The sequence below is a fragment of the Falco peregrinus genome, chromosome 1, assembly GCF_023634155.1.
Source record: "Falco peregrinus isolate bFalPer1 chromosome 1, bFalPer1.pri, whole genome shotgun sequence".
NCBI classification, from domain to species: domain Eukaryota; kingdom Metazoa; phylum Chordata; class Aves; order Falconiformes; family Falconidae; genus Falco; species Falco peregrinus.
The window spans coordinates 124,255,807-124,270,598 of NC_073721.1; the positions used below are offsets into that span (position 1 = coordinate 124,255,807).

The window sequence follows — 14,792 nt, forward strand, 5'->3', positions numbered from 1 at the left end:
TCTCGTAGTCAAAACAGGAGACACCTGCTGAAATTGAAGTTTTATTGAAAACCATTTTTAAACAGCAAGAAAGTTAAAAATTCAAATGCTTTATTTCAAATAGAAATGAACTAACAACACAACATATGAAGCAAGTGAGTGGCGGCAATGTTGTCACTTAAACACCTTTTAAACCAAATATTCAACAAAAATATATGTCAGCTTATAAGTACACAATCTGCATGTGGCAATATATACAGCTGAGTGAAAAATATAAAAAGAAATATTGTTCTGCTTAAGAACATGACAGTGACGACTTTGGTAGCAAAAATGTCTTTGTTTTTAAAACTGTAATCTTCAAAGGAAGCCTCCTTGAATTCAAAGACTAAAAATTAAACAGACCTATCCTGTCACACTTCCAGAGGTTACTGTCCGTGGGTAGTTCACTGACTATTGATCCTGTTGGAATCACACAGTGATAATCGGTTAACACAAGGAAAAAGGCAGAGTAGGAACAGTTGATTGTACACAGGAAGACCACCAAACCAACTCCTCATTTTCACCGGCACCCAAAACCTACTGCTCTTCTTGCTCATTGCTGGTGTGAAGACGGATCTTTTGGACTTCCAGCTCTTCTGCGCTGACCATGGAGGGATCGATGGCTGCATACCGGGTACCGTGGAACTGCAGTAAATGGATCTGTTGCACATGGAAAATAACACTGAAACAGGTGCAGAAGCACAAGGTTTTGGTAAAAGAGAAGCATTCTTTCAGAATAATTTTTGAGAGGATGAAATCATGGCTCTGGAGTACAAGATGTTCAGAGAGAGGACAGAGGAAACAGGCAACAGCCAAACCCCCAAAGCCAGCCCTCCGTGAACGTGGCTGCTCCCAGCCTTGCCCTCCCTGTGTCAGCTATCTGCAAGCCGGAGCAAACAGAGCTCAGGCAAGCTAAAAAATAAAAGTAAGCACAGAAAAGGTGCTTCCTACAGCTGTTCTGGCTGAATGCATTGGTCGATTGGGTTTGAGTGCAGAGACTCACTTGAATATATAGGTTGACCTCAGCACTCCTGCAGAGATAGGGGAAGTTGCCTCCGGTTTTGAGATGAGCTCTTCTGGCATTAGGATAGAGCTTATACATTTCTTCTTTTGCTTCAGTAGAAAGTGCGCTTTGGTCAAATACCTGCATAACAAGTCACAGGAGTTAGCTCTGAATCTCAGATTTTGCTTATTAAATCAGACTGGATACGTGCTGCTCCTAGAAGCAATTCTCAGCTTCTCTGGAGCAGTGTTGAAGAAACAGAAAACAAGCAACCTGGTGTAGTGGATGGTGTCCCTGCCCAGGGCAGGGGGGTTGGAATGAAAGGATCTTTAAGGTCTCTTCCAACCCAAACCGTTCCATGATTCTGTGTTAGGCACTGACAGCTAGAATGCTAACGCTGTGATACATAAACATATGACTCTGTTATTGCACAGAATATCTAATTCATAATTTAACACAGAAGAGTCACGGTGTTGCTCAGTCAGTAGGTGGCTTATCTAAATATGAAGTTACATGCCACAAATAGTTAGCAAGTTGCTAACAGAATATCTAGGCCCCATCTGGATATCCAGGTGGATATCCAGGTCAAGGGGAGAAACTGTTAAAAAAAAAAAAAAAAAAAAGGATTACATGGAGATTAACTTACATCCATAATGGTTACAGGGATGTCTCGAATTTTATGAGGTTCTACATAGGAGTTCTGGCAGTTGAGAGTAAGCCTTGAAGCAAGCTCGCTCTGGCCTAGACTCTCCAGCTTTCAGTAGAGAGAAACACTGATTAGCAACATATTTCACTGCAGGAAGTTAATGCAATATTAACAATACAGCCAAAGAGAAGTTAAAGGAAAACATGACTGCACTTCAGATGAAGATTACAGTTCCAATTTAGCATTACTCTGCATGAGACAAATGCTTAAAACATGTTCCATTAGTTGCTCCTGCCCCCAGAACCTACAGATGCATCCCAGCACTTTCTTCTCTTCCACCTCAGTTTAACTCCGGATTTACATAAACAGAACTGTAAGGTAGACAGTCACAGCATCAGTGAAACTGCTGGAACTGTGACAGTCAATACCTGCTAAAAATTTATTCCTCACTCCTCCCTTCCGGGAAAGTAAATGAAGAAAGCAGCAGAAACACCTACAACCTCCTGCTAAGTAAATCTTTCACAGAGACTGACACCACAGCCGTTAGCGTACACAGCTACCTACCCTGTCCACCATGAAATCAATCCCATCAGCCATTTCAGGATCTAGAGGACCAGATGCAAAATTCCCAAGGACAATTTTTTTCAGCATAAAAGCAGGCATCAGCCAAAAGCTGAAACAGAAACAAGATGTAACAATCTTCAAGCATCCAGGACTCCAACATTAACATGTTCTGTTGTAAGCACTCCCTTTCCTTGCACAGACTTTGTGCTTTAACTTCAAATGAAAACCTGAAGAAGCTTTGAGAGCACTGAGATGGAAAACCTGGCAGCTAGGTACTCAAAATGTTCTGGGAAGCAGTTAACCTTACATTGCAAAAATGTATTTTAAACAAGGTGAATAACACTTTCATCACTCTAAAAAACTTCCATTCTCCTTGCGGCATGGCTTTAAAAGTCACAAGCATTCCACCCCGCACCTCCCTCCCCCAGGCTGGAAACAGGTTAGATGCACATCAAACCAGGTCAGCGTGACATTTCACTGCAAAAAAACTAATGCCATGAATCTGCAGGCTTGTCTCAGTCTCCCTCACCTGTTTGCTGTCCATGTCTGATTGAAGATAGAAGTGTCACTAAAGGAATTACACAGGATCAGAGATTGAACTCTGGGAGATTTGTGTGTGTATTCAGCAAATTTTTGAGCTAGAAAGCCTCCCAGAGAAGCTCCAAAAAGGTGAACCTAATTAAAGGAAAAAGAATCATGTTACACTTATGAGATGTGAACTCTAAGCACGATGTTTCATTACAAAAATCAGTCATCCAAATTCCACTGTTGTCATAAGCCATTTTTTTCAAAGAATCACTCTTCTGTTCAGCTTCTGATTTTTTGCATGATATAAATGTGATAAATACTGAAAAAGGGAAGTGTTTCCAGATCACAGTTCATGTTTCTGTGTGCTCATCAAGCTTAAGAAAATAAAAAAAATCAAACATTTCACTTTGTCTTCAACAGCTTTCCAATCCAAGATACTTTATTGTGGTATTCTGTACTACACGAATTAGGAAGGATAACTTCCATGAGATCTCATGAAAAACTGAAGTTAACCAATGCAATTTAATAGGCCTAGAATAGCAGTTGAATTTAGGCCAAGTATGACAATTTTCAAGGGTATTCACCTTCAAAAATAAACTAGTTTCAAATGTAAAATTGCAACACAGCCTCCTTTATTTATAGGCTATGTTTGTGTCATATTTTATACCCTTTCTTTTAAATGACTCTTCAAACACCAGGTTTTTATTGCAACTATACATCCATTTCCCCATCTCTGAGCACTCACTTTATCCAGCTGAAGGTGGTCTAACAGTTTTCTGAATCCATCACAGAACTCAAGGTGATCCCAGTACACTGGATACTGCAACTAAAATAACACAAGGTTAGAAAAAGCCAGCCTCGGAGCAGTACCCATCAGCTGTCTGCTTGAAAGCTATACCAATTCTCACATGAAAGGTTTCAAGGTAGCAACCTGCCTCTCCTGTGTCATGAGGCTCAAGCTCTTCAGCAAGGTCCCTAACTCCCCAGGGTGCAAACACCTCCCCCTCGCTTGCACAAAAATACACAACTCAAAGTACTGGAAAGCAAACTTGCAGGGGAAAGTACAGCATTGCTTCACTCTAATCAGTGGCAGGAGAGGCTGGGAGGATTTTTCAGCAATTTTGTAGCACGTAGAGTTGGCAGGTACAGAGATCGTTAACTGCCGCAAGAGATACAGCAGCATTCCTAAAGCCGTACTGTTTAGCAGAAATACTGTACAGCTCAATAATCTCAGTTCAGCTCAGGAGCTGAGAAGCCAGACAAGAGCACGCTGTTAGGATTTTGCAGAGTGACTTAGCACTTGCAGCGATGCAGGCTAAGAACCAGGTTATCCACCAACCCTAAGGAAAACATGGAAACCCTGAACTAACTCACATTTGCCTCATGGCTAATAAAGATACAGCTGGAGGCAAGAATGACTGGCACTCAGGGCACACAAGGGAAAAAAGCAGACTGAGTAATTAATAATGTCCACACACAAAGGCTTTGGGTAAATACTGCCATAAACATACCGCAGATTTCAGCCTGGACCTGCAATGCTACATATTCCACAGTACAACTAGCACCAAGTTTTTGATGGATTCCCTTAGTCAAAACTAAGTTGTTCATCTTCATTATCCAACCTCTGATGACAGCAACAAGCACAAGTAATACTAACTTTGACACAAGACAGAGAATACTCACAGCAATAACTCTGTAGCCCCATCCAGTCAGCGCCAAAATTTGCTGGAAAAACACATCTGCAGTTCCACTTACAGGAGGGAGAAATATGAGCGGGCACCGAATACTCCTAGGTCCTGCATCATACAGTGACCAGACTTTACTATCATCATCGTCTACTATTATCTGAAATGACAGGCATCGGGGGAGAAGAAACACACAAGACAAATTAGATTCTTCAGCCACCTTCCAGGATTGCTTCTACACAACACTTTATCATCTAGCAAACACCATAATACTCAAGACCCCTTTGAACAAGACCATCTTTTACTCTTCTTCACAATAGCTTTCCTCTCTCAGGCTGTCTATTAACTGGAGTTACAGTGTTTGTGTGGATACAGCTGGAGCAGAACCACAGCCACGCACTGTCAGACCAAATGCTTTGTGTGTCCTGACATAAGCTGGATAACAAACACGGTGCCATGGCCCAGGAGAGACCCAGGAGGTCAGTTCAAGGTATGGACAGCAGCAGCTGTAGGCTGGAAGACACAGGGCTGCCCCTGGGAGCAGTTTTTTAAACAACCATGGATATTTACATTCACTGGACAAAAGATGTTACAGGTCTGGATACATGCAAGCCTAGTGAATTAAGCAGCTAACACCACAAATTATTGATCTGAAACAGTTAAAGCCAGCTGCCAGAAACAGAGATGCACACAACTCCCCAAGCAGCACTGCAAAGCTGACCTGGAAAAAAAACCAAAACGCTTCCATCAGCTGGCAGCATCTCGGGAGCATTTGTAGTGCCTAGGACATGTGGCTGGCTGAAGCACATTATCCACATGCAAGCTGCCATCCTTGGTGAGCAGTTCCTCATACACTGCCCATCTTGGGCAGAAGTTAGAAGTCCTACCACAGTGAGTATATGTAAAAGTATAGGAATTAGGCAACGGTCATCCTTTCTGCAGTGCTGGAGCCTGACTTGCTTTTACAGAGCCTTTTCTACCAGCAAACTGTTTTATATATTTAAGGTGCTCTTTCAGTGCTCCACAACCCAGCAAAAGCGTGCAGCTTGTACCAGATCAACAAGCACAAACCTCTGGGGAAAGCCTGCGTCACACAGCAGGAATTCATCTCCTCTGTATCAAAATTGTGTAGCTTTTTGAACAGCAATATACAAGCACAATTTGCTTCATCACAGCAGTTAAGCTTCTCAGGGAATCGGAGAAGAATAGCGTACCACAAATCAGATTTGCTTGACTAACAAATCTGCTTGTAATAAAGCCAGTATTTCAGGCTCTGGGGGCATGTGAGCGATCACATGATACTGCTGTTTTGTAAAGTATCTATAAAAAAAAAATAAAACTGCATACCAGAGCTTCCAGACCACTGAAACCATTTAAAAATAAACCTTGTACAAAAGCCTCCCATCTCCCCCCAAAACCCTTGTCACACAACTCCAGAGCTCCAGGCCTCGCCGCTCTCAGCTGTTATTCCACCAGTAATGTCGGATCCAGGATCCGTTCAGGGTGGTGGTTGGTGGCTACTACAAAGTTTCTCTTTAGGAGTATTTCCAAAGGTGAACCATGCTCCTTGAAGTCACAAAACCAAAGTTAGTTCACGTCAAGAGAGCTGAGGCTCAGAGATAATGTTCCTCAAGCCCAGACAATGAATCAATGGGTTTAAACAATTGTTCTATTTGACTCCCAGCCACATACTGGATAGTTTAACTCCAGCTCCCGAACAAGGCTAAGCACCACGTAGGCAGATAGCAGTGTGGCTAACTGCTGGTTTGGTAGGTCACCAGCCTTTTTCTTGTTCTGGTCAATCGATCATTATCACCTACAGTTTACATAAAGGGTAAAATCTGCACTGCACTAAAAAACGGGCAGAACTTTCCCCTGTCCTAGCAGAGCCAGAGTGTCCCTTGCTGAAGACTTTTAGGAAGGGGTTATCTAAGACAGCAAGCAGTGTATGCAATGCAGGCTCACAGGCAAGGCTAAAGACTCACATTAAAAATGTTATTTTCTGTGCTGTACTTCCTGTATCTGAGAAGAGCCGGAAGGGTAATGGAGCTGTGAGTTTCCTGCTCCTGTCAGGAGGAACATCTCAGCCCATTTTCAAACAAAAGACTTCCTTAAGTAGATCTGACAGCAGTGATGTGTGCTTACCAGCAGTAATGATGGTTGGTCATTCCTTCCTCAGCACTGCACATGCTTTGCCTATACTTCTGGGCAATAATGCAAGCAATTGTTTTCCTAACTACAGCTTCAGAGATTACATCTTCAAATTGGACTTTTTTTTTTTCTTCTCTCTCCAGAAACCAGGGCTACTTTGTTTCTTTCTACCTTCTTCATACCCCACATTCATCACTGTGGCATCATTTTACTTTTGAGTAGACTGAACCACTCAAAAGGGTAAGGTATTCCCTAGTCTGAAGGTCACCAGGTCAACAGCAGCTTCAGTTTACACGTCCCCATTTATGAAATACTGAGTAGTCAGCAGCAGCTGAAGGCACTGCCCCTTGGCAGCGAGCTGCAGCGTCACACAGTCCCCAGGCAGCAGCAACGTGTCCTGTGGTTACAGCCTCCAGCCCCTTTCATCTACTGTACCGCATCCCACAAAGCAGCGCCTAAAAGCACCTATGCGTCATTCCTCTGAAATACTGTCCCCCGGCTTTGCTGACCCAGTGAGGCACTGCCTGAAGGCAAAAGCATGGCACAAACAGATCCAGCAGATCTGGTACTGGCCAGAAACAAAGAGCAGCTGGACAGCCAGAGCCTAGACATAGCCAACAGCAATGGATCTTTCTTACTTACAGAAGATGCAAACTGGCAAAAATGAACGAGAAACCCTGAATGGAAAATCCTACAGTTCTTCCATAAAGGTAGTTTCTTCGAGAAAGTTACACACCACTCAGTGGAAATAGTGCTGGGCACATATAAACATCGTTCCTTAGGTTTGGGGACACAGTCCCTTTCAAGTGGCCCAACTGCAAGCAACTTGCTATTGAAGGAGGTAATGCTGCTCTTGCCTTTGCTGCCAGCACCATCCCCGTGTTCCTGCAGCCCACACAGCCATCCAGGTTAGGGAGCTGAACCAACTGGAAGTCAGTTTAACCCAAAACCAAACTATAAAACACCTTCAAGCTAGGCAGGTCACTGACCCTGCTCAGCTTGCGCGGTCACATGAGCAGCCACCACGCTTGCAGGAGCAGCGGGCTGGGGTGTAAAGGCAAGACCGTCCTTCAGGCTGACGGGCGCCTGGGCTGCTGCTGCAGGTTAGTCCGCAACCATAGCCCCAGCAGGCTTTATCTGCAAGAGCTATGCATGAGAGCTGGTGCAGGTCAGGAGTGATGTACTAAGGGAGGGCTCTTAACTGGTCTAGAATTTCATTGCACAGTTTTCTTAAGTAAAATTACTGATTTTAGAATTCACCAGACTTAGTTTTTTGGGAACACAGTAATTCAAAGCACTTTTTTAAAAAAACCCTCATGTTAAATGTCAAGTGAAGTGTTACAACAGGTTGAAGTAATTTCATGCCCTCTGTCGCTCAACATATAGGGAGCAGACATCGGGGCACTGCATACCTCAAACACTCTCCTGTGGTTCAGCAAAAGGAAGTGGAGAAATCCAAGTCTGAGGAGAAAGTGGTTGGACAATGTGATTAAGCAGAGGACTTCCAAAGGACACTCAGTGGAAGAAAGCATTTATTTTTCCCCACCATCGTTAAGACATCTGTCCACTTGCAGGAAGCCTGTGCGCAGCCTGACTGCCGAGCAGCTGCCTTCAGATACTCCGCTTCAACCTGAGGACGATGGTAGGAACGGCAGAGGTGGCTCCGGCAGCACGGCTGCCTGGCAGCTGGGTCAGCTGCCCGCCTTGGTGTGGTGCAGCGCGCACAGGCAGCTCCATGAGAGGCCATGCACGAGGTCCCCAGCACATGCCACCTCCTCCAAGTCTCCTCCTCAGGCGTGGCTGGCATCAGGATGCCAGGTACCGCTGCCATGGCTCACAACTGTGAGCCTCAGCTCCCCACCACACGCAGAAGTGACCTCAGCATGTGAAAATTAAGAGTGTGCTTTCATGCATTCATATGATATGTGGGATAACAGTTCAGGAGATAAGCCAGGTCACTCGCACAAGCCACAACTGTTCTGCATTAACCAAACAGCTCAGCCTTCCCCACTACAAAGCAAGGGGAGACATTCTACCCACAAGACCATCACAGCTGTACGTACCTTTTTAAGAGGAACTGTGCTTCTGAACCAGTTATAGTCAGGAGAGACTTTAATCTCTCCCATGATGTTTAGAAAAAACTCAGTCTAGGTCAGCCTGAAAAAGAGAGACAAAGTTAGAAAGCAATACAGTAGCTTTACCGTGGGCAGCATTCAAAAGCTATGGTGTTTACATAAAGCATTTCCAGGGCAAGTTTGCTCTTATCAGTTATACCTCTACCTCTGACTCACACCAAGTTTACTTATCCTCAGTTTTCATCACAAACCATTTAATTATTCTCCTGAGAGGCAGTCACCTGACTGCCTTACTGTACCAGCCTCATTATGAAATGATGACACTTTTGTAACAGTATTCCTGTGTAACAGTTGTAAGAAAAGACAATTGTGTTGCAGGCTGTAAGTGGCTTTAATACTCAAAGCATGTTTTTGATTTGTTCTTAATTTATAAAGCACTCCAAATTTATATCTAATAAATATTTATCCCATTCACTCAGCAGTTCACACAATAGACTCACATTATTTCATGAACCAACTGCCTAAGTATTCAGACCATGTTCTTCCATCTCTAGAAGATGGAAAGAAAAAAACAAGATCACATCTTCCCTGTGCACGGGGAACATCAGCTGATCTGAAGCTTAATTTACAGAAGAGTCCTGAAGTTCTAATTCTATCCACACAGAAGCTGACTTGTCAGGAGTTACCAACAAAGGTATCTTTGAAGCACACCGATTAATACAGAACAAATTGATTTTGAGTTGGGTCCACACAGGAATACCACTAATTCACTCTGAAGTCAGAATGTCCTGCGTGTCTTATAATACTCCATTAATTAGTAATAAACACTTAGGTAACTTCTAGAATTAACTTTTTTAAAGCTTCCATTTATACAACAGATGGTATCAAACAGTTTTGAAGCTTGCAAACTCAATAGCTTTACCCTGAAAGCCAAGTGCCTCAAGAGATTATCTGCATGCATTCACACACAGCACTGAGCATAATAAAACAAAGCAACTTTTGCTCTTGTTACTTAACAGTTGCCAAGTACAGATCAATAGGTTTTGTCTCTTAATTCTTCATAAAATAAGACCTTGGTATGTTCTGTGAGTCAGCCCAATTAATTTCTCCTTGCAAGAAAGCTGCTGGTGTGCAGGCTTAACTAGCTTATTGGGTTCCAGCTGGACGAACAGTTACAATTTCCTTATCTTTCAGTCTTCATTTGCCATTTTACAAGTACAGAAATGAACTTCAAAAGGGAAAGTACTTTCTAAACTGCAAGACAACACACATCTTCCACAAAGCCCATGATACACCTCTCATGTCCAACAAGGGTCTGAGGTAGGAAATTCAGCTGCGTGGCCATTATTTCAATTTTGTGTTGCTTTGTTTCAGTGCTTGCATCAACTATTCTGCTCTTTGTCATAGCCTGGCAGCAGGTAAAAAATACCTACTCCCAAGAACCTGCAAAGCAGAGCAGGTACAAAGATTCGTTACCAGACTAAAGAGGGACAGCTGGGTATTAGAGAAAAGAAACAGCAGTGCAGACTATTAATTCCTTTCCATAACCACACATCAATAGTTTTCAAAGTGCTATTCAGTAAACGAGGGTGTGACAAATTAATGGCATAAATAAATTACAGCAAATGCCTTAAAATGATATGTTCTTTTGGAGTACGATATTATAGTAGGGCCAAGAAACTCAAGTCATGGTCAGGGCCTCGCTATGCCAGGCACTGCACAAACACAGAGACACAGGAGAAGATTTTTTGCTAATAATTCTGGCTGCCATAAAGGGTCAGCAATTTCTTCCTACCGTTATTACCTTTCTTTTTTCTGCCACCTCAGTCTAATTCATTCAGCTACTTTTCATAGAATCACAGAATGGTTTGGGTTGGAAGGGACCTTAAAGACCACCCAGTTCCACCCCCTGCCATGGGCAGGGACACCTTCCACCAGCCCAGGTTGCTCCCAGCCTCATCCAACCCGGCCTTGGACACTGCCAGGGATAGGGCAGCCACAGCTGCTCTGGGCAGCCTGTGCCTCACAATGAAGAATTTCTTCCTAATACCTAACCTAAGTCTACTCTCTTCCAGTTTAAAGTGATTCTCCCTTGTCCTATCGCTACAAGCCCTCGTAAAACGTCCCTCTCCAGCTTTCCTGTTGGCCCCGTTAAGTGCTGGAAGGTGCTGGAAGATCTCCCCAGAGCCTTCTCTTCTCCAGGCTGGACACTCCCAACTCTCTCAGCCTGTCTGCACAGGAGAGGGGCTCCAGCCCTCTGATCATCTCCGTGGCCTCCTCTGGACTCGCTCCAACAGGTCCATGTCCTTATGTTGGGGGCTCCAAGAGCTGGACACAGGGCTGCAGGTGGGGTCTCAGGAGAGCAGAGAACAAGGGGAGAAGCACCCCCTTTGACTGGCTGGCCACACTGCTTTTGATGCAGCCTAGGATATGGTTGGCTTTCTGGGCTGCAAGCACATATTGCCAGGTCATGTTTAGCTTCTCATCAACCAACACCCCCCAGTTTTTCTCCTCAGGGCTGCTCTCAATCCATTTTCTGCCCAACCTGCACTTGTGCTTGGGATTGCCCTGACCCAGGTATGAGGTTTGCAGAGGCCCACCTTTCAAGCTTGGCATTGCTGGCAAACTTGCTGAGGGTGCACTCAATTTTTGTGGGCTGGCACATCACTTGGGAGCACAAAGCCGTCTATTGTTAGAATAAGTAAGGAAAGGGTATCATGCAGATGAACTTTGTCCTGTCAGCATACCTCAGCTCGCACCAGAGTGCGTTAAGAGTCCATCTGAAACCTAGATTTTGAGGTTCTCAGTTCACCTGCTACCACTTGTGGAAGCAAACCGTTGGCCACCAAGACCCTAGGCTGATTTCCTCCAGCTCCTTTCCTGCAAAGGTCCATCTGTGACCACCACTCCTAAGAACTGCCTCTCTTTTAAAGCAAGAGTAAACAGCCTTTCTTTGATTATAGAAGTTTTTGCTGAAGTCAGCGTCCTACTACTAAAATTTGTTTCCCCTGGTACAGAAATGCGGCATTGAATTTGCACACACAAATATTAATGTCATCAACAACTATGTGCTCTTCTGGACACAGAAAAGCTGAACTATTAACTCAAAATAGGAAACCAGCCACCAAAGGTAACTCAAATCACAAACAAAGAAATGACACTGTTCCTGATCCAGCCTCTGAAGACCCGAGTTTAATTTTTCATAAAGCCAAAGAACACAAAGAACCCTAACCCCTTAAAAACAATTCCCCTAGGTCAAATCACCTACGGATGTGTTCAGAGCACTTGATAATATTCTCCCTATGAGTTATCCCCACTACACTAATGACATATTCCACTCGCTATGGATTTAGAAAGACTTTGATCCTGCTGCTAGAGGGGAATCCCCGGAGTGGATCAGACAAGCGGTGACTCCTCTCCCCGCTGCTGTGTCTGCCTGAGCCGGGGCCCTGCGCAGCCACCCCCCCTGCGCTGCCCACACAGCGCCCACTCCCACGGGCCAAGGGACCTGAATCAGCAACACCCACACCGAGAGCTGACGGGGGCTGCGGGCAAACCCCAGGAGATGCAGCGGAGACGTAAGGCTACATGTGCTTCGTGACCACCAAACACAGGCAATGGAGAAGTTATGGATAACTGGGATGCTGGCAGCAGCACCCTCTCCTCTCCCCCAGTGCTGTTCCCACCGTCCCTGACGCAGCCGCCCGCCGACCCTAGCCCCTGCTCCATCCCTCCTCCTCAGCCACAGTGCCACCCCCAACCTCGCAGGGAGGAGGAGGCCAAAGCCCACCCTGCACCCCCGGCCCTGGTTTTCTGCCCCACAGCACAGGCTGAGGCAGCCTCTTCCCCGAAGCCTCCCCCGGGAAGACGAACGCCCAGGGCTGGGCTTTGGGCTCCCTGCGGGGCCGAGCCCCAAGACCTCCTCCAGGCCAGGGCCCCTTAGGGGCCGTGAAAACCCCCTCCCCCGGCCCGACGGCTCCTCACACCCTCCCCGACAACTCAGGCACAGCCTCGCCCAGGGGCAATGCTGTCCCGGAGCCTGAGAGACCCCCCCGGTCTCCTCTGGGCCCATCCGGTCCTTCAGGTCCCCCGAGCCCCCTCCCCGGTCGGGGGCTCTGAGAAGAGGGGGCAGGCCTGTCTCCACAGCGGTGACACCCCTCCACCCCCCCGCCTTCCCCGCTCGCTGCTCAGCCCTCACCGGCTCGGCAGGGCCCGGGGACGCAGGGCCGCCACTCGCCTCCTCCTGCCCCGCTGCACCCAAGCGGGGGCGCCCGCCGCCGCCCGCTGCTTCCGGGTGCTGTGCCCGCGCCGGCCACGTGACGGAGGGGAGGAGCGCGGGCGGGGCGCAAGGCGCGCGGCCGCCATTGCTACCGAGGCGGAAGTGTGCGTGTCCGGCGCCATCGCTACCGAGGCGGAGATCACGTGCCCCCGCAGCGGGGCGCTGATTGGTCGGCGCGGGCCCGCGGCCGCCATTAACAAGTCTGGGGCGGCAGCGTCTGAGGTGATGGTTGTTGTTGATCTGCTGCTCGGCTGGTTCCTCACAGAATTGGGTTTTAACCTAGAAAAAAAGGCACAGCAGCTCCCCGGTGGTGCTTAGTTTCGCTCTCTGCTGCCGCTCTACTTGGTGCAGGTGTCACTGTTACCTGCCACTGCCATCCAGTAGGAGAGAGCATAATTTTTTTGATGTATGTTGAGAAATCCTGAGTGATTTCAGTGAAAGCACCGGTGAGTGAAACAGCTGTGTTCAGATCGGGGTCTTACTTTTAATATTCTAGGCTTTATCCAGCTCCCTTGACTTGGCTGTTGTGCAGCACTTGCTTGTCTAATACAATATCAGGGTCTTTTCATTGGCTGCATCTGTTCAAGCAAAGTTTATTTTTAAAAAGCCCATTTCAAGGCTGTGCTAAAAGCTGAGTTAGGTGAGGTGAGTTAGAAGGTGTAATGGCACTACCTGCCTTTCATACATGAAGAAAACATTTGCAGGTAAAGCTCTGAGCTGAGAAAATTGTTTGTTCAAATAGTTATTTCATAAGTAGTATTTTACTGGTGTATTTTCAGTACACCAGGTTTACAAGGAAGCTGAGAGCGCTGCCTGTTGCCATGAGTGATGCAGACATTCTGTGGATGCGCAGCAGCATGCAACCGGTACTTGCTGGAGACACTGCTGCTGTTCCTTCTGTGCTTTCATAAGGTGCGATCGCAGGGCAAACAGCTTCTGTTGACGTGTGTCGGTGTGTCCCTGAGCCCAACCTGCTCTTCCTGCTTAACTCCCTCAAAAAGCTCCTGAAAGGAAACACGGAGGTGGATTTAATGCCGGTTAAAAATCAGACTGGCATCTGTCTGGCTGTAGGTGGTGGTGTTAAACCTGTATTTTACAAGGGTTAAACTCCATCCATAGTTTTGCAAAAACTAAAACTGATGTTGGATATTCTCGCTGCTTGCAGCTGAGCAGCATGGTGTGTGTTAACTGCTGCTGGCATGGTCTAATGGTATTTGCTGTAGGGCAGCTCAGATTAATTAAGGAAAGCGACAGGTGATATATTCCTCTCACTGAGTTCCTCTAAAAACCAGTTGGGATCAATTAGCTTCATTTAATTGGTGTGTGACTAGTAGGAGCTGAAGGTGAGTTGAAAGAAAGGGACCTATAGCTAATTGTCAGAGGTATGTGTAAAGAATACCTTTGTATAGATTTACGTACACAGTGTTGCTCCCTGCCTGGAGCTGACCCCGTGACAGGCACTATCATTTGCATCTCACTCCCAAAGTTGCTTCCTTTTGCCTAAAGTTTTTTCAGCTGGTTTTTGTTGTTTTTTTTTTTTTCACGAAAGCCTTTTTGTCAAAATTATTTCTAGGATCCAAGGGACATATTTATCTGGTGTCGTGTGAAGGAAGCAGAAGGAGGCGGCAGGAATCGCCCGAGATGAGCTGTGTGGGGGGCAAATGCTGCAGGTCCCGCGGGGCCCGCCGCCCCGCGCGGCCCCACCCCCCCATTTCCCGTGATGCAGCGCGCCGGCCCCGCCCCAGGACTACGCCTCCCATGATGCCCGCCGGGCGGGGCTGTGCGCGGTGACGGCAGGTGGCAGCGTGCTGCCGTCACTGAGGCGGCGCGGGGAGGGGGGGGG

General features: G+C 46.4%; 1 protein-coding gene across 1 annotated transcript; it reads right to left on the minus strand.

The window, feature by feature from the left end:
- Positions 1-28: 28 nt before the first annotated feature.
- Positions 29-13,000, minus strand: SPG21 (SPG21 abhydrolase domain containing, maspardin). The gene is made up of 9 exons (XM_055815222.1): positions 12,869-13,000; positions 8,659-8,752; positions 4,443-4,604; positions 3,505-3,585; positions 2,761-2,906; positions 2,232-2,340; positions 1,668-1,775; positions 1,022-1,162; positions 29-678 (listed from the first exon to the last, which is right to left on the minus strand). The coding sequence occupies exons 2-9, from the start codon at positions 8,719-8,721 to the stop codon at positions 556-558; spliced, it is 933 nt and encodes a 310-aa protein (XP_055671197.1). The 5' UTR covers positions 8,722-8,752; positions 12,869-13,000; the 3' UTR covers positions 29-555.
- Positions 13,001-14,792: the final 1,792 nt, after the last annotated feature.